At 46.1% G+C, this 25,647-nt stretch overlaps 4 protein-coding genes across 6 annotated transcripts in view; 3 read left to right on the top strand and 1 right to left on the bottom strand.

The window, feature by feature from the left end:
• The first annotated feature begins 435 nt into the window (after window positions 1-435).
• LOC119211537 (ras-GEF domain-containing family member 1C-like) lies at window positions 436-16,269 on the top strand. Its single transcript, XM_037462517.2, has 14 exons — window positions 436-816; window positions 8,707-8,922; window positions 9,100-9,222; window positions 9,456-9,593; window positions 10,739-10,960; window positions 11,969-12,043; window positions 12,654-12,752; window positions 13,202-13,304; window positions 13,393-13,472; window positions 13,555-13,650; window positions 13,742-13,837; window positions 13,922-14,045; window positions 14,336-14,408; window positions 14,501-16,269. The coding sequence occupies exons 2-14, from the start codon at window positions 8,713-8,715 to the stop codon at window positions 14,523-14,525; spliced, it is 1,464 nt and encodes a 487-aa protein (XP_037318414.1). The 5' UTR covers window positions 436-816; window positions 8,707-8,712; the 3' UTR covers window positions 14,526-16,269.
• Window positions 16,270-16,569: 300 nt separating this feature from the next.
• Window positions 16,570-17,856, bottom strand: tmem126a (transmembrane protein 126A). Its single transcript, XM_037462518.2, has one exon. It carries the CDS (start codon window positions 17,458-17,460, stop codon window positions 16,852-16,854), a length of 609 nt encoding a protein of 202 aa, XP_037318415.1. The 5' UTR covers window positions 17,461-17,856; the 3' UTR covers window positions 16,570-16,851.
• clk4b (CDC-like kinase 4b) lies at window positions 16,942-24,251 on the top strand. 3 transcript variants are annotated; one of them, XM_037462516.2, is made up of 13 exons: window positions 16,942-17,078; window positions 19,182-19,342; window positions 20,346-20,595; window positions 21,195-21,297; window positions 21,560-21,626; window positions 21,723-21,839; window positions 21,951-22,117; window positions 22,214-22,308; window positions 22,399-22,528; window positions 22,609-22,691; window positions 22,784-22,863; window positions 22,950-23,040; window positions 23,530-24,251. In XM_037462516.2, exons 2-13 carry the CDS (start codon window positions 19,182-19,184, stop codon window positions 23,710-23,712), a joined length of 1,527 nt encoding a protein of 508 aa, XP_037318413.2. In that variant the 5' UTR covers window positions 16,942-17,078; the 3' UTR covers window positions 23,713-24,251. The 3 variants fall into 3 exon arrangements, with proteins under 3 accessions (XP_037318413.2, XP_037318411.2, XP_037318412.2); XM_037462514.2 differs by lacking the exon at window positions 16,942-17,078 and adding an exon at window positions 18,010-18,157; XM_037462515.2 differs by lacking the exon at window positions 16,942-17,078 and adding an exon at window positions 18,029-18,175.
• A 476-nt stretch (window positions 24,252-24,727) lies between these two features.
• The window catches only part of LOC119211535 (collagen alpha-1(XXIII) chain), a 96,392-nt gene continuing 95,472 nt past the window's right edge, over window positions 24,728-25,647 (top strand). The window contains exon 1 of the mRNA XM_062560812.1: window positions 24,728-25,299. Coding sequence (XP_062416796.1) covers window positions 25,012-25,299 — 288 coding nt within the window. The 5' untranslated portion in view covers window positions 24,728-25,011. The remainder of the gene's footprint in view (window positions 25,300-25,647) is intronic.

The following is a 25,647-nucleotide window of genomic DNA, read 5'->3' as shown; positions in this document are numbered from 1 at the left end:
AATCCAACGCTGCTCACCTGCCCCGGCAGCATTACACCAGAAAGGTGGCACGCTTTCGGAAATACCACTCCCTACAAAATAAAAGTCCTTTTCGTGACAATTCCAGTTTGCGCAATGAATGATGTTAAAAAAATGACAACAATGTTTTCAAGAGAACCTGCAATTTCTCTATTGCATCTGGTCCCAAAAGCATCAGCTTCACTGTGTATGGGCTGTGTGGTAGGTCGATTCAATTCACATTGGTTGCATTTACAACAAAATTACTTTTTCAAACGTAAGTAAAATGACACGTTTTGACTGGGCCATATATAACAATATTTTCAAAAAGCAGCGCCAACAGGATTTCTATTTCTGTTAGTGCCAATTTGACATCCTGATCCAGATTGTCTTATTTCGAAAATCAAAAGCGGAAACGTTAGTGTTTTGCCTGTACGTGACGCGTGCGTGAGTAGTTCCCTCTCCTCTCCGTCCTGCGTCTTGCCACTCGTTTCCAGGACGTGCGGATGTGCCGCTCGATCCCCGGTGTCTCCCGTGTCTCCCGTGGCGCACGACACGCCGGTCGCCACGCCTTCAGGGACGCACACCTCTCTCCGTCGGGTGTCGGGAACCTGTCCGGTTCAACCAGCTCCTGTCAGCCGACATTTGCCCACTTTCACCCATCAGACCGGGTCCGGCTCCACTTCGCCCATCGATGCCAGCCGAGCGCGCTGCTCTGCTCTGCGCGCATTCGTTTGGGAATACCCGTAGCGGCGGTTTTTAATTGATTCGACACCGGATACCAGTTGGACCAGAGATGGGGATCAAAGTGTAGTGCGGGTAAGCGTATTCATAAAGCAAGGTCAGTGTATTGAGGTGTGTGCGCGCGAGTGTGTGTGTGTGTGTGTACGCGCGCGTATGTGTGTCCGTGCATGGACTCGAACCCGGTGCCGTCACAGTCCGAACTTTACGGGCGAAAGTTATGATGACGCCACGACATCGTGTCGGCGAAACGCCGCAGCGGAGTCTGCCATCACTTTCCTACCCGGAGAAGGAGGTCGCAGCCCGGGGGCGCGGCGTGAGTCAGCGGAGTCGCTGCGCCTTCTGCCGACGACACATTGACGGGAGGCAATAACACTGATGGATCACGTTAGACAAACGACGGCAGCTACCGACGAGTCGGCGTAACGTCACCGTGTGCTTTTGATCCGGTCAACGGTGCAAAGCTTATCTCGTTTTGTGCCGGTTCATTATTCACGTGGGCGCGTAACGCTGCGTAAACTCACTACTGATTTGGATATGGAAATCAAAGAGAAGCGTATTTGGAGGGGGCACTGTTGTCATTTTTATATCCTATATTGAGAAAAAAAATGAAACACAGACCAATCGGCTTCATCCTCTTAAAGCATCCAAGAAGGTGGAGAGCAGCCTTTTTACTCAAATGCAAAGCGCAGATTACAGATTCAGGATCTGTTTGCAGCTGCAACGCGCGTGAAAAGGAAAGAAAACCCGCTGCGTGTGGAGAAATGCTTGCTGCTGATATTAAGGCCCCCCTGCACCCCCATCTTCAGGTCTCTCTCTCTCTCTCCTCCACCTCTCAGCCTAACAGAAGTGAAGCATGGGGAGTTGGGTACAGCAGCAGCAGCAGCAGCGCTTCTCTCACGTCTTCCTCAACACATTTCCTGCTTTGTGCAGTGCAGCCGCGAGTCATCCAAATAGACACCACATTTGGTTTTTATGGGATAGAGAGGGGGGGGGGGCGTCTTGGGCACAGTATAGCTGCCTGGTGCTCTGACAGCTTTATCACCACCTCGAGGTTTATGGTGTGCGTGAGTGCGCGTGAGGGGGAAGGTGCTTGTGTGTCCATGGAAATTATTGATCATATTCTATTCTACCTCTTCATGAAGGAGAGAACTGTTGCATCCAACACAGGAACATACTACAAAAGCACACATCAGACGGGCTGAATTTCCGTGTATTATGTCAGTGTTAAACACTCAAACTATTTTTATTATTTCTTGAAGGATCACTTGCTTGAAATCAACTGACATGTGAATGATCCGTCTGTCTTTTCTTACTGTTTTTTTTTCTCATGTCGGTGAAGGCCCCATATTCAAAGAAAGTACATCACAGCTAAAGGAAGCAAATTCTAAATAGAAAAAGATACCTTTTCATTTAATTTCCCCAAAGTTACTGCTATTTCTCCAGTACTGCTGGATTGTCAAGTATCTTTGATATATCTCACTTTACAGAAACAGCTCCTCTGCCCCGTAGGAGCTGGGTTCGGAACGGGACAGAGCGCTGCGGAGGCTCGGGTACCTGACAGCACTTTGCAGACTCTGCAGCTTTAGGATGATGAGAGTGATCTCGCTGACAGGCCGAGGCAGACAGGGGTCACATGCCGAGTGACTGTCACACCCTGCTGCTTTGTCACTGCAGAGAGAGGGAGGGGGGGGGGGCACAAGACATTTTGATGGAATAAAAAAGAGAAGACAGGATTTCAAAGTGGGGACACTGGAGAGAGAGATTTAATAGGAGCCTTGACTCCATGGTAACGCTCTGTTCCCTCCAGAACCGGTCAACCTCATCCACATGGAGCACATGCTGTCATGTGGGAAGCTATGAGCACTCCGTCTTTGTGGATCAGTTGGGTCAAAAACGATTGAATATGATTAAATCCTTGGTGTTTTCGATCAACCACTGGTGTAAGCCTATAATGCAATAAATTTAAAAATGAGTTATTGAAAGAATAGTACCATACTATTCCATACCACGCGCTTTCATTTACACAGACCCAAAAGAACAAACCATCCCAATTTGCGGGGCGGAACCTGCCATCAACATGAACCAAGGAGTTGAGGGTTGATGGAGGACACATTCTGACCTCTCGCTCTAATTGTATCAAATCACATGAGGCCTGAGTTATGAAGCGCCCAGACCACTCAGCCTCCTGACGCTAATTAGTGCGTCGTACATCAGCCGTGACGCGGCCTCCGCCCGGCGTCGGTTCTGATGGACTGATAGATGTGCTTCAACGGGAGAAGAGACAGCCGTGATGGAGTTACCAACGTCTGTTTGATTGAGAGCAACACAACGCTCTACGTGTGTTTGGAAGATGTTTCGTTAGAGTCATTTGAGAGTTGCTTGAGGCTCTCTATCACTGCACATTCCCATATTCCTGCAGAGCTGGTGATGCCTCACAAGTGGCACTTGTGTCAAAGTGGCGCCTGTTTAGAACGGAGACAATTCCCCTCAAAGAAGCTTTGATTGTAAATTGAGATATTATGAATAATACATGACTGTTATTTAAGGCATCATAACCAGTGTGAATGACAGATTTAGGGCACTTGATACTCAGACATGTGCTACATGCACACTAAGGGCCTGTCTGTTGGAATTATCTATGAGTATTATGGTAGATTGCCCGGACCCCATCACATGTCACAAACCATCAATGCATTTTAGAATGACATTTCCATCCACTGGGAACAGGGTGAGCACATCCAGCAGAGGATTTAGAGGTTTGAAAGAGAAGTCAGCGCATAATGGACCCTGAGTGCTCTTCAGCTCAATGTAATGCTGATTTGGATTCCCATCTGCATGTGAATATATGAACCGGGTTTAACCTTATTAGAGGTGTTCAGCTTCTCTTCATGTACGTCGAGGAATGTCCTCACTGTGACTTACAGTAGATGCGCTGGCCCTTTTGCAAGCACACACACACACACACACACACACACACACACACACACACACTGACAGAAACCCAAACGCTGACATGCAACTGTGCAGAAACCCGCTCAGGAATGAGACTGGCCGTGTGTTTGGTGGAGGAGAATTCCCCATGAGCTTTACATTGAGCTTGATGGAGCTGGGGGGCAGAGAGGGGGGGGGGGGGGTGGAACAGGTGCCAGCATGACAGCGTGACCTCGCTCAGACACTGCAGGGGAACTCCAATAAAAATGGATCTGGGATGTCAAGCCCGGAGTGTGAATCCCAGCCTCTGTCAGGCTCGTAAGGGGGGAGGAGAGAGAGGGGGGGGGGGGGGGTGGAATGCCTCGACTGTAACTCAACCCTGTGTTTGGCTGCTGTGTGGGTGCAAGTGTGCATGCACGTGTTGTTTTATACGACACAATGAACTCATTTGTTTTCAGCTCCACTCCTCCTCAATCACACACACACACACACCGTTAAGCAGCACCGGAGCGCTGGTTTGAAGTTGTTGCAGCACATGGGGACATATGTGTGGTATTTACCACTCTCTCTCTCTCTCTCCCGTGCAGCACAGTAGCCAAATTGGCTCGGCCCCTGCACGTCGGCATTCAGTCTGGACGCCAGTACCCTTTTGGGCTCCTGTTGAGACTATAGGGAGGGTGGTGGAGGGGAAAGCTCTTGTGCCAGCAGCTCCTACTGGGGGAGCAGGCTGCTGTGGGGCCATCTGCACAGGCGTCCTGAGCGGGCTGGTGGAAAGTAGGGCGTGGAGAGCGAGATAAGGGAGGAGGGGAGCAGTGCAAGGGGAAGAGGAAAGGGAAAGTGAGAAGCTGGCGGACAAAAAGGTGTTTACTCTTTTTTTCGAGCCCCCACCATCAGGAGAATACGCCATTATTTCTCTGTTTGCATCTTTTCAGCTTTCAAAGAACAAGTGTGTAAAAATTTAGGCCAGAGCTGCAACACTCCAAGGCCCACAAAACCGTGTCGGGACCGAAAATACGAGAGGAAGTGTTTTTTTTAGCCCACTCCTGAAATAGATAAAGTGCTGAAAGTGTACTGCGTAAAGAGTTGTAAATGAGTCTGTGTGGAGGGGGGGGGGGGGGGGGGGGGAGTCATGTGATGGAGTCAATAGAGGGAAAAAAAGGAGTTAGTGAGTCTCACAAGAGGTGACTTTAACATTCATAGCAGACAGTCTGCACACTACCCTTAAGGGGGAATTTACCCCCCCCCCCCTCCCCTCCCCTCCTATCTTTCCATCTGATTCCTTTACTCATCACAGAGCAAAGTAGTGGAGCCAGAGATCTGATACAGAAACAAACAAGACACGGCTGCAATACTTGCGCCGGATATTTGCTGTTTCTCACCTCCGATGATGCTTCTCTCCTAACATCACATATTGTTTCACTCTTACTGGGCGTTTCCCAGTGTCAATGTGTTGTTTCCATAAAACATTCAATATAAGCAGTCCTACCAATGTTTTGATAGTTTGACATCTACTGAGAAGAAATAGGACAGTGACTTTCAAACCATGACTTTATATAATGTATTTCATCTTTGTATCCAACAACACACCAGGCTCAATACCTGTAACAGCGATATGAGGGGCTCGTCTAAGTGGTGTTTCTATTCATTTCTGCTAATATAGGTTGCATGAGGGCCTAGCTACTCCTGTAGGCACGGTGTCCTCATCTTCTTCTTTTGGATGATGAGTTAACTGTCAATGTATTATTGGATCTTTTAAATTCTTTCTCTTGATTTAGAAAAGAAACCATGTGTAGCCTTTATTCTAAGCTAAGCAGCAGTACATGATGACAACATTGACTCTTAAAGGAGCCTTTACCATTCACCTGTGACCCCTGACTCCTTGGTGATGGGGGTCAGCCAGTGGTCAGATTATCTTGATCCTGATTCTTGTTCTCATTCATTAACACCGTGGTGGAAGATCAGATTGGTTAGCAGCTGTGTTAGCATTGCCTTCTACTAACACACACACACACACACACACACACACACACACACACACACAGGTAGGTGTGCGTAGTACTAGTTATGTGGTGCAACAGGTTTTACAGAGTAAAGACACAATTGGATGCTAAAAAACAAAGATTAACAAGGTTATGAAGCCGTTTGACAGCTTCAACCTTCCAACACACACACACACACACACACACACACACACACACACACACACACAGCCAGACAGTCAAGGGTGCTGATGGAGATACTGTGTCTCCAGACAGTACCATTCTGTTAATCGTGATAGAACAAAGCAGTTGGATCACCTGATGTCAACGATAACAGCCTGACAAAATATACACACACACACACACACACACACACACACACACACAGCCACACTCTGCAGAATCCCCGAACAAGGACACTCCCCCATCTGTCTAGACAGCGTGCAGGGCGGCCTTCGGCAGGCTGCTGGGATCCTGGAGGGGATTAGAGCACACAACCCTACACTCACCTGTTTGCTACTTGTTTCTCGGTGTTTCTTGTCCAGACAGTGATGATGCAATGTGACAGGCACAGAGGGAGCCGGGTGTTTAATGGCCTGCGGAAACCAGTCAAACAGCCGTGGACGACTTCGTGGGCACAATGTCGGAGAAATGTGGTTTAAGCAACGTGGTTGTGAAATAATATTAGAAGTTCGAAAAAAGTAGTCATTCGGAACTCCGTTGTCTTTCTGTGAGAGAAACCCGGAGAACACCGAATAGTAAAATAATTAGTTTTGGGAGACTGATGTCTGATTCTGAAGTGCACATTAACTCCACAGCAGCCACGGGCTCAGCAGTAAAGTTGTCGTTAAATTCAGCACACTGCCGGTACACTACTGGGTATCTGGTTATTGCTGCTGGATATGAGCACATCATAGATAAATCAAGCTGTAATGAGGCTCTACTCCTGCAAACCTGACCCTAACTCAGACCATTTCCGCATCAGCTTTAGTGGCACAGTGAGCCGTCACTGCACACATCTGTCGGAGAGCTGCCTGATCGAGGTGTGCTCACATGCTTTAGACGGTGACGAATCCAGTGACACAGACGCACCGCGGTGATCGATGAACCAATCGGGGCTGGAGAGGGAGCTGAGGAGGAAGCGTCTGGGAGAGTGGAGATTATCAGCGATAGAGGGAATCGTTGACAGTATGGGCACGTAGGATAAATCTCCCAGTCACCACACATGCATGAACGCACACACACACACCGGTAGAGGCGTGTGTTTTCATGCATGAGATAAACTCCTGGATTTAGTCACTCACACTGAGAGCCGAGAATTTGCCTCCCCCGTCAGTTCAATCAAAGAGGAAGTGCCTTCCCCTGTCCATTAGCCTTTCTCACTGCAGAAACTACAGAGGCTTGTTGGATTTGTCCATGTCTCTTGTTTATCAGGCCGTGTCTCCTCTGTGGCTGTAATGTTGTAATCATGACGAGGTCGCTGCAAGGACACCCCTGGCTCTCCCCATCTGGAAGCTCCTCTAGACAGTGGACGAGGAGGAAAGCATCTCACAACTTGTCTTATGGACATTGTAGAGCAGCACTTTAGATCATGATATTCATATGTTTCAGCTGGGTCTCTGCGGTAATGTCTCGTCCTCACAATAGAGTGTGAGTATTCATGAATAGTTTCAATATTTAAATGTAGACGTCCCGAGCACCCCGTCATTTTTTTTCCTCTCTAACATAATCGTAGCTCAGAGAGGCGGACAGGAAGACGTCGGCCGCCTTTAACCACAGCATTTAATATAAGAGATATGTCAGGCTATAAAACCTCCCCAGAGAGAAACTCCCCATCCCCCAGACCTCAGTGTCTTTGTTGCCTGTGTGTGCGTTGGTGTGTAGGTGTGTACTAGTGCACAAATAAGTGCGCAGGGGAGAACAAAGGAAAGATGGACCCCTCACACAGGAAACTTGAGACATGAGCTGTGCTTCTACAGGTTATTGAGGTGGCTGATGGGCCGGGGGGGGGTTGGAGGCGGCCTGAAGGTCACCAGACGATGAAACCACTGCAGCACACCTGGACCATCTCTAGGTTTCCCCTGGGGAAATATTATATTATTTATGGTCTGCTATAGTTTATTAGGGTATTTTTAGTAAACGCGCTGCCTTATTGTATCCTTGTACAGATGTTACTATTAGTGTGTGTGTTAGTGTGGGCTTAATTCGCTCGTAGCCAAGCTTGTTGCTCACGGTCTCACGGTGAGTTTGCTGCCCTTTTCGTGACTCCGTCAGGTAGTGAACCTGCCTGAAGGCACCCAGTCATCCTCGTGATGATGAGTGATGGAGGTAGACGCATACGCCAGGTTCACTTAGTGCGAGCAGGAGCACAGCATTTGTATTCAAATCGCTTTTGACATAAGAAACCGTGGTGGATGTGCAAAATGACTTCATTTTCATTTTTAAAATGTCAGTTCATTTTTTTAAATTATTATATTTTCTATTACCACTGCACTGCCGTTTCAACACTATTTCTAAGGAGTTTAAGGAGTTTGTGTAGGTGACATCATGGTGAGGATGATGATAATTGTTCCCTGGATCATAATGCTCTCTGTTTCCATAGCATCTCTACTTGGTGTAGGTGCAGCTGCAGTGTGGGTCCATTGAATTTTGAGACCCAAAGAGGGAGAAACTCACAGGGCACACGATCGCTTTCAGGCAGCAACTGTCTCCGTGGCGACTGAGCGACCCACATTTTTTGTTCCCTCTTGTCTTGCATTTGTGGGAGAGGGGGCAGCTGTTGGGGGGGGGGGGGGGTATTCGGTATCCCCCGACAACGGCAGCGGGTCGTCGGTTGGACGGAAGGAGTGTGTTGCTGCAGAATGAGACGCACAAAATACAAGGAGGATGCTCAGATGATAAAAGTGTGTCTGACAAATAGAAGGTTCATTTCCTCTCCTAAAATCAAACTACCACCAATACTTTAAGTTCCCTTTTCACAAAAAGCAGTCATACCCTTCTTCCTCATTCTGTCTCCACAGTTTGGTTTATTCCTGTTTGTCTATTTGTGTTTCAGACGGGAATGCCCCAGACTGTGTGCTCAGGCACCATGTTCACCAGTTCCAGTGGCTTCAGCCCCCATCTGGCCTGTGCTGAGCCTGGGGAGGAGGAAGAGGCCCCACAGGAGGGCCCGGGGCCTGGTGCTTGCCTGGCTGATGGCCCCCCGATCACCTCCGCCTCCCTGGACACCCTGATCCATAACCTGGTGCCCACTGCTGATTACTACCCCGAGGTAAGTGCAAATGTACTACACGCACTCCTCTGTTCATTATCAACTCCATCACAAAGTCCATTTCAGTTAACAGGGGTACTGACGGCGCTGTCTGTGTTAAAAGGGCTGCTCCTCCTCCCATGTTTTATTGATGTGGCGGCAGTGTCTTAGCGACTGTCTTCCTCCGTCCTTTGACAGAAAGCCTATGTGTTTACCTTCTTGCTGAGCGCCCGTCTGTTCATCCCCCCCCCGGAGCTGCTGGCCAGGGTGTGTGAGCTGTGCATCAAGCAGCAGCAGCTGGATCAGAGCCCACTGGATACGGTCAGCCCTGCACCACGCACAGATGCACAACACCTGTATGAGCACGCTCAGGCTCATGAGCAGGAACAGATCCAGACACAGCAGAAGCCATCAGACATGCGTGTGCATTGAAATGAACCTCAGATTTATTCTTATTTTTTTGCCAGATTGCTGACTCTGTCACGGTGGTTTCTTTTGCTGAGGGATTAACAGATAAAGACGGCACTAAACTTCTTTCGCTTCTCCATCAAAAGGCCAAAGTGCGCAAGTTTGGTCCCAAGATCCTGCAGCTGCTGACCGAGTGGACGGAGACATTCCCGTCTGACTTCAGGGACGAGAAGATGGTCGGGCACCTCAAGGACATCGTCCACAGGATCGCTCCCTGTGATGAGGTACACCTATGACATATATACATATATCAATGTAGATCTTCTTTATAAAATATATCATAACTTTATATTATTATCCGTTTTTACAGGATAACAATATGCGATGGGACGTAAGATCCCCGGTTGTGTAGTCGCTGCCGTGATAGCCTCAATAAGCGACAGCTGAAGCGAGAAATGCGCTGATGGGGAACGAAATTCAATTATTATCAGTAGCACTGGAGCGAGGTGATGGAAGGACTCAGAGTGTCAGCGTGGAACGAGCAGCCGCAGCTCGGTGTTACAGGAGAGGGGAGAGGAAGGAAGGATGTTGGAGGAGTGGCTCTATCTGCAGCCTCGTGGGGGGAAATGGAGATGGATGGAATACAGGGGGGCGGAGAGCAGAGAAGGAGGTGGAGAAAAGGAGGAGGGCAATGTAGTCAGGGTTAGTGAGTGTGTGTGTGTGTGTGTGTGTGTGTGTGTGTGTGTGTGTGTGTGTGTGTGTGTGTGTGTGTGTGTGTGTGTGTGTGTGTGTGTGTGTGTGTGTGTGTGTGTGTGTGTGTGTGTGTGTGTGTGTGTGCGTGTGCATGCATGTGTGGGAGCCTTCGGGTCATTTGTGAGGCAGACTGACCTTACAGCCTCGGTGACCAGTCATCTGGAGGGAGGGGGCTAAGAAACGCACATTCCTGGACACAACAGACAAAACCTAGAAAATACAACTTGATTCAACTGAAAAGTTACATTGAACTTAATTCTTGGGCTGATTTAATGCTATCAAACACCATTATGTGAGGTCAAAGTACAAATAAAAAAAAAAAAACGTTATCTTTGCAGGCTCAGATTTTTTAATAAGACAGCAACTGGCCACATAGCGATACAGTTATGAGGTACCAAATGATGCATAGAAAGTCATCCAGTTCACAACTGACAGGATCACTTGAGTCGATAACTATAAATGTCTCTTGATAATTGTGCGCTTATTGTCTTATCCTGAGATTAGTTGTTGTTAAGCTTTAAAATGATGGAGCACGCTTTGGTACCGAATAGAGTGCTTACACATGGGCTCCCAGTTGGAACGATGGTTTATGCCTGATGCTGATCTATAGAGCATTAATAAATTATTCATTGAAGTCGTATTGACAGCTCCCCCTCTCCTCTCTTCTCCTCTCCAGGCGTACTGGAAAACCCTGAACCAGGTGTTGCAGAAGCTCAGCCAGCGACTGGCCCTCATGAGCCAGGGGGAGGAGAGCATCCTTAAGGTCTCCCTCAACGCCTCCTCCATCTCTGACAAGCTGGTTGCCTTCAAAACGAAGCCCCCGCACATCCAGAAGGACATGCTCTCCATCTGCAACGACCCGTACACACTGGCTCAGCAGCTCACCCACGTGGAGCTGGTGAGGAGGGGGGGGAGGGGTCGGGGACGGAGATGATAACAAGGATGGATGAGGAGGAGTAGGGAGGATGTCAGAAGGGTGGGGAGCAGGTGCTAAGCATGTTGAAGCCCGTGAGGAGACATAGTCCAAGTCAAGGACATGGAAGTCAAGAACCAGGGATTGTTAGGAGATGAGCTGCATAGGGAGAGATATGCGGGGCATAGAAAACCATGAGGATGATGATAATAGTAAGCAGAAATTGCCAGAACCACTTAATTCACTGTTCATTGGGATCTTGCAGCATTTTGAAGCTTGCTGCAACATAATCTTGATAAAACTTTCCTCCTTTTAATAACAAGAACAAAGGGAATGATGCAAAGCAACATGAACGAACAAAGGGTCTCTGCAGTGTCCCTCACATTTCATGCATGGTGCCTTCAGTCTATTCATGTGTGTTTTGATGTGGCCATGTGTATCATGGGGGTGGTTGTGTTTGTGTGTGTGTGTGTGTAAGCTTGTACCCTTGTCTGAGCGGTGACATCACCCCAGAAGTCAGTGACGTGCCCGGGGCTTCAAACAAAGGGGATAAAACCGCTGTGGATATATTTGACCTGACAGCTTCACACTCTCGCACTCACACACACACACACACACACACACATGCACACACAAGTAGAGAGACAGGCGTGCGCTGTGCACACATACAGAACTATTTCCACTGTTGGTTACAGCAACATGTGAATCCCGAGTATAAAGAATTAGACCTTTGTATGCGTGGTATGTGTGGGTGCAGCGCTGTTTGGTTTTAGGACTTTACCTTGAGTCGAGTCCCATGAATCATTTAGGTTTGCACATGCATGTGACTGCACGGCGATCTTTTAATAGAAGGGAATTTGTCTCTGGTGTCACTATGATTGCAATGAGTCACGTCAATGAGTCCTCACTTCCTCCTATTGATCGCCTTCCATTACTGAAATGAAAGAGTCATTAATGGGACGCTCCTCATCGATCTCTGTGCTTGTGTTCCAGGAACATTTGAGTCATATCGGGCCGGAGGAGTTTGTCCAAGCCTTTGTTCAGAAAGACCCGCTGGATGGAACTCAGGTGAACTTAACATTCTTTTTCCTGGGTCACTATTATTTTCAGGTATGAATTCTGTTTTGTCACATGGGAACCCACAGTTCGTCCCCTCCAGTCTACACAGCACTCGTTCATTTCTTTGGAAACCTTGAAGGATGCATTGAGATTAGATGTAAAACATAATTATGAAAACAACAACTCAGATGTTTTAATGTTGTGTGTGTCTAATGTCTAATCAGGGTGAGCCTCCTAAGGGGCCATAAAGATGTCAGCGCACCACTGCGCTCACACACTTCAAAGCACGAGCTGTTGCAGGCACACACAACATATTCATTTCCCCTCTCTGAGTAACTGTTGAGTGCTTTCTCTCTCTCCTCTTTGTTTACCGTCTTTATTTCTCTGTATTCAGTTGCCTGTCTCTCTCACTTATCTTCTCGTCCTTTGCCCCCCCCCCCAGCGCCTTGTTTTTTCATCTTGTGCTCGCCATTGATCGTGCTATTTCCACTGCCAGCTTGGTCTTTGTCAGTCACACTCACATAGGGGGGTTAGCATGTAGAAAAGGAAGCTAATTAGGATCAGATTAAATCTTAAGGGTAACTCTTCCTATGTGGACATGGTTGTGTGTCGTTGGCAGCCGTGCTTCGGGGACCAGAAGAAAAAAACCTTCAACCTGGAGGCTTACGTCAGATGGTTCAACAGACTGTGTTACCTGGTGGCTACTGAAATCTGCATGGTGAGTGGAAAATGTTGGTCCACATTGGAACACCCTGTTCATAGAATAGCACAGCCACTGCTGAAAAGCACTTTAATCATGAAGCACACATGGAACCGAAGGCGAGGAGACATGAAATGTCCCTACACACAATATATTAATCAGCCTTAAAAAAACATGTATGATGTTATTTCATATTTTTCCAAGTGTAGTTCCGGTGCAGTATTTATATTTATTTATTTACAGCAATAAATCCTGGAAGAACTCAATCCTGCAGTACAGTATTTCATTTAGACGGGCAGGAGGCGAAGGCAGTGGCTTTTGACAGAGCGCCACTGCCCCCTACTGGTCGCTCCTTGGTACTACATGAACACTTTCATTGATCGTGCTAAGGACAAAAAAACATGCCCACGAAGAATTATGTAAATATCAATCAATAACAATAATCTCGTGTCCTTTTTTTGTTGCAGCCAGCAAAGAAGAAGCAGAGGGCCCAGGTGATAGAGTTCTTCATCGATGTTGCAAGGGAGTGTTTCAACATTGGAAACTTTAACTCCCTCATGGCCATCATCTGTGAGTTTTGCCATCACTCAAAGTATTATCAAAGAGAATCCTCCTGCATAACCTGCTGTTTATAGTTGAAATCCATTTCCTCCCACAGCCGGTATGAACATGAGCCCCGTGTCACGGCTGAAGAAGACTTGGGGCAAAGCCAAGACTGCCAAGTTCTTCATTCTTGAGGTAAACACAGCGACTGAGCGCTAGGAGACAGCGAATAATGTGAACTTGACGTTGTTCCGGTTGTTGCGGTTTGCTTTGGCAGCATCAGATGGATCCTACGGGGAACTTTTATAACTACAGGACCGCTCTGAGGGGGGCCGCCCATCGCTCCCGCACCGCCAACAGCAACAGAGAGAAGGTAGGGCATCGACACACGCACCGCAGGCCTAAGCATCGATTCAACCTTTCACTTTCACCTCGGTAGTCCTCACATCACTTTCTTTCCTCAGATTGTGATTCCTTTCTTCAGTCTGCTGATCAAAGACATTTACTTCCTGAATGAAGGATGCGCCAATCGGCTTCCCAGCGGCCACGTCAACTTTGAGGTGAGCCGCTCGCCGGCCCTCGTCGCCCCGCCTCGTGTGAACCGCCCGCAAGTCATTTGCTCTGCAAAAATGTGGTTTTCCTAGAAATTTGTGGAGTTGGCGCGGCAGGTCCGGGAGTTCATGACATGGAAAAAGGTGGAGTGCCCATTTGAGGAGGACCGCGCCATCCTACACTACCTCCACACGGCCCCCATCTTCAGCGAGGACGGTTTGTACCGGAAGCCTCCAGCGCGCTTTGAGCTGTCAAGCAGACGACCACACGGTGGCCTTTAGAGTGGGAGCAGACAACCTTGTTGAAATAAAGGGGGCATTTTTTAAATATATTTGTTAATCTGTGTGCTTTAAGGGTAACATTATTTAAGACACCATACAAATCTCAATTTAAAGCAACAACATGTTTAAAAAGATACTGTAAACTTCTCTACACATGATGCAAGGGTTGTATTGTTTTTGTCTTCACTTATTTCCCAAACCATTTATTCTGTCCCTCCTCCTCAGGACTCTACCTGGCATCCTATGAGAGTGAGAGTCCAGAGAACCAGGTGGAGAAGGACAGATGGAAAGCACTCAGGTGAGAATAGTAGTGACGCGTGCAATGAGAAACGTTACGTCAACACACCCTTCGCCAACTTCACCAACGTTTCCTCTTGGTTCTGCCTTCAGGTCCAACATCCTGGGAAAGACATGAGACGCTGACGGCACATGACCAGCGAGAAAGCACGTGTTCTCATTGCACTAAAAGGAACTGAAGTAACCTAGCTGGAACTTAGGTGTTTTTCTATGAAGAAAATTTGAAGAAAAAAAGATACTTGATGAACAGGATTCATCAAGAAGAAGAAAAAAAAAAGACAAAAAGTGAATTACAAAGGTTAAGCTATGGGAATGATGGGGTCCAGTATGTAGGAGAGGGATACTGCCTCGCCTCCCCCTTCCCTCCATGTGTGTTTACTCTGTGAAGATATGTTTACTGCTATGGAAAGTACAGTTACAGGGAAAACCACTTTATATAATGAAAATCCTACTGATTGTGGTTTTTGTATTTGGTCCTCTCCCCTTTTCTCTCCCTTTATCTCCGCCTTTGGTCCAAAGCCTTGTCCGGGTCCTTGATGTGACGCCGTCCCCTCTCTGTGTGTAACGTACTGTAATGAAACTTTCAATGATGTGAAGGGCGCTGGCTAGCCCATATCAGCTGTCGTAATTTTATAGGTTTACTGAAGGAACGGCAACCGCGTGGACGTGGGAGGACAGACAACATGCCTCGACCATTTCTACCAGTTCATCTCACTCGTTCTTTGATGGTTAGTTTGTGATCCAGGTGTTCATGCCTTCCTGTTTGTTCACATTGTCGCCGTCTTGTTTTGCATGAGAATGACTTGGAAAGACTGTCCATGGGTCGCCTCTTATTGTATTCTAATTTATTGTATCCAATTTTGGAAGGGGAACATAAACTATTAAAAAAAAAAAAGTTTACTACATTAAATGTATTGTGCCGGTAATGCGAGAAAACGTCTTTGGTATAAGGGTGACAACGGGAGCTAGGCCAGGTGGAGATTGTGTACAGGTGACATTTACCCCTCATCTTTCTGCTCTTCAGGAAGTTTTCTCTGACTGACGTTCAGTTGTCTGATATCATTATGGAGCGCTCTGTGCCGACAGATGTATAGTTTTTATTGTAACTTTCCTTTACTGAACATGAAGTCTACTAGCATGCTACGATGTGTGTTTGTGAAAAGATGACCACCGCAACACGAACATTGCAGTGACGATGCATTGTGTGCATTCTGTAGAAGGACAACGGTGAAGTAGAGAGGCTGTAAAGAGGGAAACGTGTGCCATATGAGTATCTGGTTGCCATTAACATTCAACTTCCTCTGACTTAATTGGTTATTTATCGTTTTGTGGGATGGTCACAGAATTTTCGGGAGCCATTATGGAGGGTGGGTGGCAGGAGGAGAGGAGGGTAAACGGGAAATATTTAATGTGTTTTTTTTTAACTGTCTTGTTCCGTTTGCTATACTTGATTGATGTCAGTGATTTCTTTTTAGAAGCAGAGTAACTTTCATTCTCCCTCCGCATTCGTCATCAATTAACTTGTTTTCCCCAAAACACATTCCCCAGATAGGTTTGGACTAGAGAGCCAGAGATGTGAAGCCCTACCTGCCATTCAAGGTGAAGACATGTTTAAATAAAACTTTGCCTGTGTTGAACGTGTGTTTTCAATGACAATCACAATACTTTACATAGCTCTTTGAAACGATGTGATCGCACTTGCAATTCCACCTTTGCATTTTCTGCTTTCACACCAGAGTTGTTGTGAGCAGTTCAAACACTGGAGTACTTTGTGTTTTTTGGTCATCAAAGCCAAGCTGTCACTTGCAAAAACGTGTGACTAAACTTCAAGTCGTAAATAAAAGTAAACCATGCTAAGTTTATTTTGTGTGTGACAATGCTTGGTTTGTTTTTCCATTGTTCAGTCCATTCAAGTTTCAAATCAGGGGTTAGCACAATATGTATGACCCGTGACATTTCATTGATTGATGCACTGAAATGTGTCACAATGCTAGGAAAATCCAGGCGTTGCAAGATTTTTTCTAGAATCCATGTTCAACGAGTTAAATTAATTTATACCCACTCATTGCAGCCCAATTTCAAAAGGGCAACTAAATTATTCCCATACCTTATTTTCTATCAGACAATTAATTCGTCCGCAAAATATAGAAAGTTGTGCAAAATCCAAAGCAGAATTTATTTTAAATGCTGTCACACAGAAAAAAAAAATTATTTGAGAGGTTGGAACCAGGATCAGCAGCAAAAGAAAAGACATGAACAATTATTGGATTATTAAAAGATTCTGAGGATTATTATCCTCAGTTCTAACACTTGATCAGCACATACCGACTGAGATGACAAATGTCGATGAAAAAGTATTTTCCTATTTTTAACCACTTTTTAGTTATTTGTCGGGGAGAGTCTCACAAATCAACGTGCTTTTTTTTTTTTAGGTCGAGGGCATTTTAGTCCTTCAGATCTTCTCCACTTGGGCCAAAAGTGATCTGCGCCAGTTTGGTATACGTCTCAAAGTGCCTGGAGCTCAGGTAGGTGCCGAAGAAAACCTGAAGCACCAGTACCGCCCTCATTTTCCTCACGATCGGCCTGGAGAGGTCCACCCAGTACCGCAGCAGATTGCCCTTCTCCGGCATCGGTGTCGTGACGTAGCGGGACGCAAGCCCAACATTCACAGGTAAGGCCAGGAGGATGGGGTACACCCCGCCACCCACCACACCGACGAGTGCACCTCGAATCAGGGCACAGGATGGACAGTTGAGGTCCCCCGACATGAGGGGGGCCGACACGGCAGCGCTGTACAGGGCAAACGTTGTCAGGAAGGGCAGCACCGCCATCGGCAGGCCGGAGGCGACGGGCGCCTGGGTGACGTTCAGGGCTCTGCGGTACAAGCTGTTGGATATCAGACCCGCGAGGGCTCCATTCCCCCCCAGATACATGGGACCGTACTTGAAGATTTTCTGATCGATGTCGGGTAGTTTCTCGAAATTCTTCGCCAGCATCTCAGCAATCACGGCCCGCGAGAGCCCATTTCCACCCGCGCGCTCCTTCTCCGACATCTTGAGTCTTGATGATCGGTAGAAACCAACAAGTTCCACCGGTGTGTCGGTCGATACGCGTTTGAATTACGCCGCTAACACATTCGGGTAAGGTGGTATTAAGGGTGGAAACAGGGCGCAGCCATCTTTTACCCACAATACAAAGCGTTCTAGCCTTGGGTTTTCTACCCTGAGTATAGCCTCGTAGGCTAGCAACCGGGCAGTACATGACAAAGAAAAGTAACTTAAATGTAAAGATTTAGTCGAGTAGAGACCAATCAATAACGGCGCATATCATATTTTGCATTACGCTGTATTATCTTTTGTAAAGTTAGCTGTTTTCTTCTAATGGAACGCCAGAAACCTTCATCAAATTCATTTTGAATACTAACAGCTTGAAATGCTATAACTATATCAGTATTATCATGACTATATACTGTATACAGTTGCCAGGGATAGCAACTGGTATTAATTTTAATTATTCATGGTTTGGTTTTACCTTATAGGATCACACGGGAAAAGAAAACCCACTATCATGTTTATTAGTGGGCGTGGTTATTGTGCGTTGCGTCATAGAACAACGTTCTAGTGAGCTCGAGGCATTTGTGGGAAGCTCGCCATCTTTGAAGACGATTAGTCGAAGTCATTTTGTTTTTCTTTGTTCGTACTTGCAACATAATCGAGAAGCCTATTTTTTCGAATCTCTCGACAACACCAGGTAAAACTACATTCATGGGTAATAACCTCTCAAATGTTTCCTACCGGTTAGCGGTCATGTATTCTTCTTAATTTTGGCTAATGTTAGCAGGTTAGCAAATCTGAAATTCGACGTCTCGCCAACATGGCAGATCAACTGGCTATTTAGCTAACGTTAACTGTATAGCTTTAGCTAGCTACGATCATCGATTTTCCTCGGGATCTGTAACTAAAATTTCGGTCGATTAAAACATGTTAAAGTTCGTAGTCACAGGTTGATATCATTATGACATGTAAGTTAGGCCGATTGAGCTTTATGTTTTCTGTTAATAGCGATAACGCTACGTCGTTCCTTTTGGCCTGGTGAACGCTCCACAGGCCCGTAACCTAAGATCAGGCTAACGTTACTTCCCTTCCCCCCTTTCCACCACACGCATTAACCATTTGTTCCGAAGGTACCGCAGTTAGTTGCCAGTTGTGAAACAAAGAATACAGTTTGAGTGAACGTGACTGTAAAGTTAACGTATAATATACCAGGACGATCTTCCTAGTCGGTGTGGAAACGTTGTTAAATGTCGGCCTGGCGCCATTAACGTTAACCTAACATTGCGTTCGTTGTTTGCGTCAAGTGCTGTCCTACTATTTAACCACCCAAGCGTTTACATTTTTAAAACGTTAACGTAATCTTTTAACGTTAGCCCTTTTCAGTGTAGTTCAAAACCTATTCGGGTGACATTGATTACATAACGATGAATACGTTTTATTATTACGGTTCATATTAACATGACTCTAATTTGTTGAAATAACCGTTCGACTTATATATTTTAAAATATATTTAAAGATCATCTGAAATGTATTGTGTAGCCCACGATTAGTTTTTTTTTTTTTTTAGCTCTCCTGGGTTGTTTAAAGACATTGTTCAACGTTATAAGTAATACAGTTGCTTATTTTGATTACATTTAAAAAATGTTTTGGAATTGAAATATCTTAATTGTTTTGCAATTATCAATGAATTCTGCTTGGTTATGGTTTGCCATGCTTTTCAGATGCGCTACTCTAAGCGAATGCGTTCCCCTGGTATCTGGCTTGATGAGTACAGCTGGGAGGAGACAATGGAATGTCGTAAGAGAAGGAAACAAGATTCGCACAGCAGCGAGAGAGAGAATAAGTCCAGAAGAACCCACAATCACCTGAGGATCTGTGATGGGTAAATATCCACTTTATAAGTGAAAACTAATGTGCTGGAGATGATCAATATCCTGTGAACGATTAGGCGATGACTCTATTTCTACGGTTGCCAGGGTTGAGCATTTTAGGAACACAGCTTCAGATTTGTAAAAAAAAAAAATCATTCTCCTAGTGCATTTTATACATAACAAATATATTATTTTCAAACTGACAGAGAAACATAGTCAATGTCCATCCCATGTGGTAAAATGATGTGTTATGTTTTGCAATCCCACCTTTTTTTTGGCACGTATGATGTCTGTGCGGCTATGTTTCCATTTTAATTTTAATTCTGTAGAGAGGCAGACTTCCTGCTGGAAGGCAACTGACACCAGCAGAGTGCTCGAGCCTGCAAGGTTTCTCTGATCTTTTTTAGATGTCTAGTTGCTAACGAGACCTGCTGAGTGTGTGTGCTGTAAGCAATTGGAAACATTCTACGCAAACATAACATCTTTACAGCAAGGCATATATAAGGAACTGTTGAAAGGTCATAGTTTTTATGCACTTCTTAAATTAAGGAATGGTGCCACATCGTGTTCACCTTTCAGCCCACAGCCAGTGCGGAATCCCAGATAGTATTACAGGTCACACTTTAATACTTCCAAATGTGGCTGACATGCATACGTTTTGAGGAAGGCACGGTTGTATTAAATTGAAAATTGCTCAAATATATTCCACAACATGTTAACATGGGGAGAAGTAGTATTATCAGAGAGAATCTGTAGAAAAACACTTTCCTAATTGTAGCCTCAAAAAACAGGATGCTTGGGGTGTTTGGCACTTCTAAATCGGCATGTTGCTAATTAAACATGTTACATAAAAGGCTGCAGGGGGATACAGTTTCAGGCAGCGGGCGGACCTTTAGCATCTTATAAAGTCTTTGAGACGTTTCACAGAAGACAAACCGAACGGTACCCGACCTAACCTCTCTAGTCCTTGTTCTCCTTTGTCTTTAATTTGTGTCATTTTGTGTTTGACTGCAGACACTATTTGGAGACCCGCAGCTTGAACAAGGGGCTGGACTCTCGGGACAGAAGCACCCAGGACCCCAGTTTGGGCATGGCGTGTGATGATGTTAGACGCGAAGGCACCTGCAAAGACCGAGACCGCGACTGGCACCACTACAGCAAGTCGTCTGGGCGCAGCGGTCGGAGCGGCCGTAGCAGGCGAAGCAGCCGCAGGCCGAGAGACAGAAGGCGCAAACGTAGTCACTCTCGCCACAAGTCCTCCTCGGTACGAGAACCTCCTTCTCTCCTCTACTGCCCTCTCTATGCCCCCAAATGGGGTCATCAATGGTGTTTAGTCAGAGCATAACACCTGTGTGGGTCCCACTCTTCACTGTTAAGCATTTGCATTAAGCATTATGATTTCAAAAAATGACTACTAGGGGATGGGGCGGGGGGTTTAAGAGCTTTTGAGTGGTTTTCATAGATTTTGAAAAGTGGACCCAGTATTTGTGCTTAGTGGGAAGTTGTGGGACATAATAGTTTGGGGTAAGGGGCTACATGCAGATACACTGTGATCAATCAAGTTTTTTTTTCTGTACTACTCTGAGAAAGTCTCTCATCTGAAAATCTTGTTGCCATGTTTTTCTTCTGTAACACCCACTATGTGGTGGCTGGCGCCCAATTTCTCTGACCGGGCTGAATTTGAATTTGCTGCTCCGTCCATTCGTCTGGCGGTGTTACTGAACGGGCCGAATCTATCCACCCCTACACCTCCCCCCTTGGCCTGGTTGAATGAATGACGATGTCGCATTGTGGTGGCCTGGTGCTGGCTGGCTGGCTGATGGGTTATTGATGTGATGGCGGATTGCGGCGGTTCCGGTGCAGAGGAGGAGCCAACAGCGCAGGAGCAGGAAAAGATCCAGGAGTGTTGAGGATGATGACGAGGGTCACCTCATCTATCACAGTGGAGACATGCTGAGAGCAAGATGTATAGAATATATACCTTTTTTTCTACTGTTGTTCACACTTTGTCTCTCTCTCCTGTCTGATATTTTGATTATGATTTCCAAATATAGAATTAGTCCAAACAAGTATTTGGTTAAATATTTAGTTGTATACCAGTGTTCAGAAGCCTGTTTATATTAGGTTTAGCTAACTACAGCTATGAATCATCAGACAGCACCAGCCAAAGGGCAGTGTTTCCCTTTGTCAGTGCTGTGTTACTAACTACTACTTTTTATTTTCTGTAGATGAGATTGTGTGTACTCTTGGAGAAGGTGCCTTTGGGAAGGTAGTCGAATGCATTGATCACTCTAAGTAAGAACATATCTCTTTAAAATACTATATCTGTATATTTCTTGCTCATTCCTGCCCCGGCAATTGATATTAAAAGTATTGACTTTTTATTTCCAGTGATGGAGCTCGAGTGGCTCTGAAGATCATTAAAAACATAGACCGCTACCGCGAGGCAGCTTTGTCTGAGGTACAGGTGCTTGAACAGTTGAAGTCCCTTGACTCTGAAAAGCGATAGTAAGTAACTTGACACCTCTCTGATCACCTTGCTGTCTTCGTATATATGTACACATCTTGTCCTCAAAAGAAACTGACTTGGCCTCCACTATTTGCTGTCTCCCTCTTTAGTGCTTGTGTACACATACTGGACTCGTTTGACTACCACGGCCACGTTTGTATTGCCTTTGAACTGCTTGGCCTCAGCACCTATGATTTCCTCAAGGAAAACAATTTCCAGCCGTTCCCCATAGAACACATCAGGCACATGGCGTACGAGATCATCCGGGCCGTGCGATGTAAGTGGTTGAAACTTTGGGGCACACAATATATTCTTTCTGCAAGAAAATCCCACAAGAATGTGTTTTAAAAATGTATGTGGTGATTTCCTTCAGTTCTGCATAAAAACAAGCTGACTCACACAGACCTGAAGCCTGAGAATATCCTCTTCATTGATTCAGACTACAGCATGAGGTACAACCCTGAACTGGTAAGTCTTTTGCGTTTCCACATCCTGATGCCAAAAGTAGTTTTTTGTGTCGTTGTGTGAGCAGCATGATTCTCTGTTTGTTCTTTTCAGAAACGGGACGAGCGGACGTTGAAGAAGCCAGATGTGAAAATTGTAGATTTTGGCAACGCCACGTATGAACACGAGCACCACACCTCTGTGGTGTCGACCCGTCACTACCGGGCTCCAGAAGTCATTCTAGGTTTGTGGCTGCTGTTTTCCTCGGGAGCTTGAGACGGATCACTGAGTGGTGCTGTGTTATTGAGGGATCATCTCTTTCAGATCTGGGCTGGGACCATTCCTGTGACGTCTGGAGCGTAGGCTGCATACTCATAGAGTACTACCTGGGCTCTACGCTCTTCCAGGTAAGAGAAGTTAGAGGGTATCATAAAATGTTTAATACTGTGATGTTTACTGTGGAATTTGGCTGATGTCATGTTTTTATTTTTGCCTTCAGACTCATGACAGCAAAGAGCACCTTGCTATGATGGAGCGAGTCCTGGGTCCCATCCCCACAAACCTCCTGCAGAAAACAAAGTACGTGGACCGCATTCATAAGAGCAGTTGATACTTTGCAGATTGTATTCATCTGTTATTTATACAAATGTCATTGTGCTGTACAGAAAAAGGCGGTTTGTGCACCGGTCCAAGCTGGACTGGGATGTTCACAGCTCTTCTGGGAGATATGTGAAGAAACACTGCAAACCCCTGAGGGTAAGATCGACATTACTGTAGATGTCAACATAGTCTGTCCATTAAAAAAATGAAAAGGGTTTAAAAAACAACCAAAGCCACTTGAGTTTTGTTTAGTTACAACACGAGTCTTCTTATACGCCACATACAGCCACTGAGCTCATCTGCTAGAATACATGGACGTTTTAGGATTCTTTAGTATTGTGCTTAAATAAGTTTCATTGTGCTTTAGTGTTGCCATTCTTTTCTCTTCCTGCTTTAATACATCTCAAAGGGACATGAAGAAAAACATGTACATCAACTAACAGACAATACTTTGTCGCCATACTACTAGAAAATATAATGGTCTGTATTTAAAGTTTAAATGGAAAGCACTGCCCAAAGACAAAGTAGCTCCAGCGAACTGATTGGATCATTTCTGTTCTCTTAGCCTTGTGCATTACTGACCATTTTGTAAAAAAAAATGTGCTCTGTGACATGTTTTAACAACTGACCTTCCTGTTCCATCAGCATTACATGCAGTTGAAGGGCGAGGACCACCACCAGCTGTTTGACCTGTTGGAGAAGATGATGGAGTATGACCCATCTAAGCGCCTCAGTCTGGAGCAGGCTCTCCATCATCCCTTCTTCTCCTGCTACCGCAAGAGCAGCAGAGGCAGCAGCAGCAAAAGCAGCAGCAGCAAAAAAGACTGAACTCCTGAACCTGTGCAGCGTACAAATTGTCTGTGGCTGCGATGCTCATCGTAGTGTGCCGGTCCAGCCTCTGCTTCCTCTCTCCGGGAGAGGAGGAGCTTACCTGACTGTATCAGTCCCCTCCCCTTCCCCGCTTCGCTGTCCTAAACCGCTGTGTGTGTGTAAATATTAGACTCATCAACAAGTTCTGTTGTGTGGCATGTTTTGATTTAATGAATCCTCCCAATCGATTTCTATTTATTTGGAATTATAATTTAAAATGCACCACTTAAGCATATACCTTCCTTTTTTTTAAATTCATGAATAGTCAAATTGTATCCCGTGTTTTTTTTTTTTCCTCTGCAATGTCACCGTGGTAAAAGGGAATGTTGTCTCACCTGCTTCAGTAAAAATGTATTTAGCACTGGAGAGAGAGAAACTAGTGTGGCAGAACATATTTGTACATACAATTTGTTAAAATGTTTTCTTTTTCACTAAGTGCTTGTGTAACTTTTACAACATGATGTACATTTTCCAATAAACGTGAATAGACGAGAGAATGGTCTCGTTTGCATGTTGTGGTGCAGTAGCTGCCTCCAGCCACAGGGGGGCAGCAGATAGAGCCGAGTGCTTAAAACATGTTGCAATGATGGGGAACTAAAGCAAACCTGGTTTGATGACAGCACCATTAACTAATAAAGTGTTCGCGTTTCCGGTCGGTAGAGAATATGTACGTCTTAGTGAACCGAAAGAGGAACCACTGTCCTCCAATGTACGCAACATGCCTCCTTTCACTGAACCGGGCCTGCGGCGTCATAGACTTAATAATTGACAATCAGTCTCAAATCACAAATCACAGTAGAGCGGAACCAATCGTGAATATCGTAGTATCATTAAACGCCACTTCGTGATGCCTGAGAGAACAAACGGTTGTCCAAGACTAAACCCACTAACGGACTCCCTCTGGGGCAGCTGTCAATGCGCGGTGCCCCACGTGGTCAGCAGGGCGGGCGCATCGCCACTAGTTGAACGCGCAACTTGAAGGCAGCCAGACAATTGGAGCCATTGGTGGTTGCACTTGCACATCCGCGTAGGAAACTCCCCTGCAAGTCTGAAGGCGGCTCCACTCCGGTTGGCATCCAGATCGCTCCCATCTGTGTTCGGCGTAAAACCAGTGAGCTGCTGCTGCTGCTGCCGCTTCCGCCGCCTCTCGTTCCAAGACTTTTTTTGTTTGTCCGCAGAACTTCCATAAAGGTACAAGGCGCTTTTATTGTATATTTCCATCTGTTCATCAAGAGGACCTCCACAGGATTTTTCAGCATGGATACAGCCAGCGACTCAATCGGGGAAAGTAAGCCGGTGTGCCAGTGTGCGTCCAAGTCTTCGGTCCAGCGGTGGCTGCCAGGTTTCCCAGTCGCTCTGTGCATGCTGATGTCTCTGAGCTCCATCGCCGCGTGTCTTCTGATGAGCCTCAAAACCTACCAGCTGGAGAACCGCATGCAGATGGACAAAGGGTCCACCTTCACCCCGCCGCGCGCGGCTTGTCTAAACGAGGATGGGACTCTTCTTCCAGAGCTGGGCACCTCGATAGGGCGGCTCGTCGAAGAGGTACGTGGCGTAAACGCTCCTGGATGAATACGTGTATAATCGTGCGTGAACCTCAGACGCACGTCTTGCCGCTGCGTAAAATGTGCGTAATAGCACAGGCTTGACCCTAAGCCCCTACCCTATGCCCTTTAAATCAGTTGATTTTAGATGTATGACCGCAGGGGACCAACCTTGCATGCAGCTGGCCAATTAGTTTGCAGTTAAATCTTTTTATAAGGTGACATAACCACTGATTAGACCCCAACCTATAATTGGATCACATGGAGTGTACGGAATGGGAGGACGACAATGCCCTGTCAATTGTTATTGCTGCTCATTGAGATCATTTTAATGACAAATATATCCATG

Source organism: Pungitius pungitius, chromosome 2 (assembly GCF_949316345.1).
Source record: "Pungitius pungitius chromosome 2, fPunPun2.1, whole genome shotgun sequence".
NCBI classification, from domain to species: domain Eukaryota; kingdom Metazoa; phylum Chordata; class Actinopteri; order Perciformes; family Gasterosteidae; genus Pungitius; species Pungitius pungitius.
Note: the sequence above shows the minus strand (reverse complement) of the source record. Positions and strands in the feature narration are given on the sequence as shown.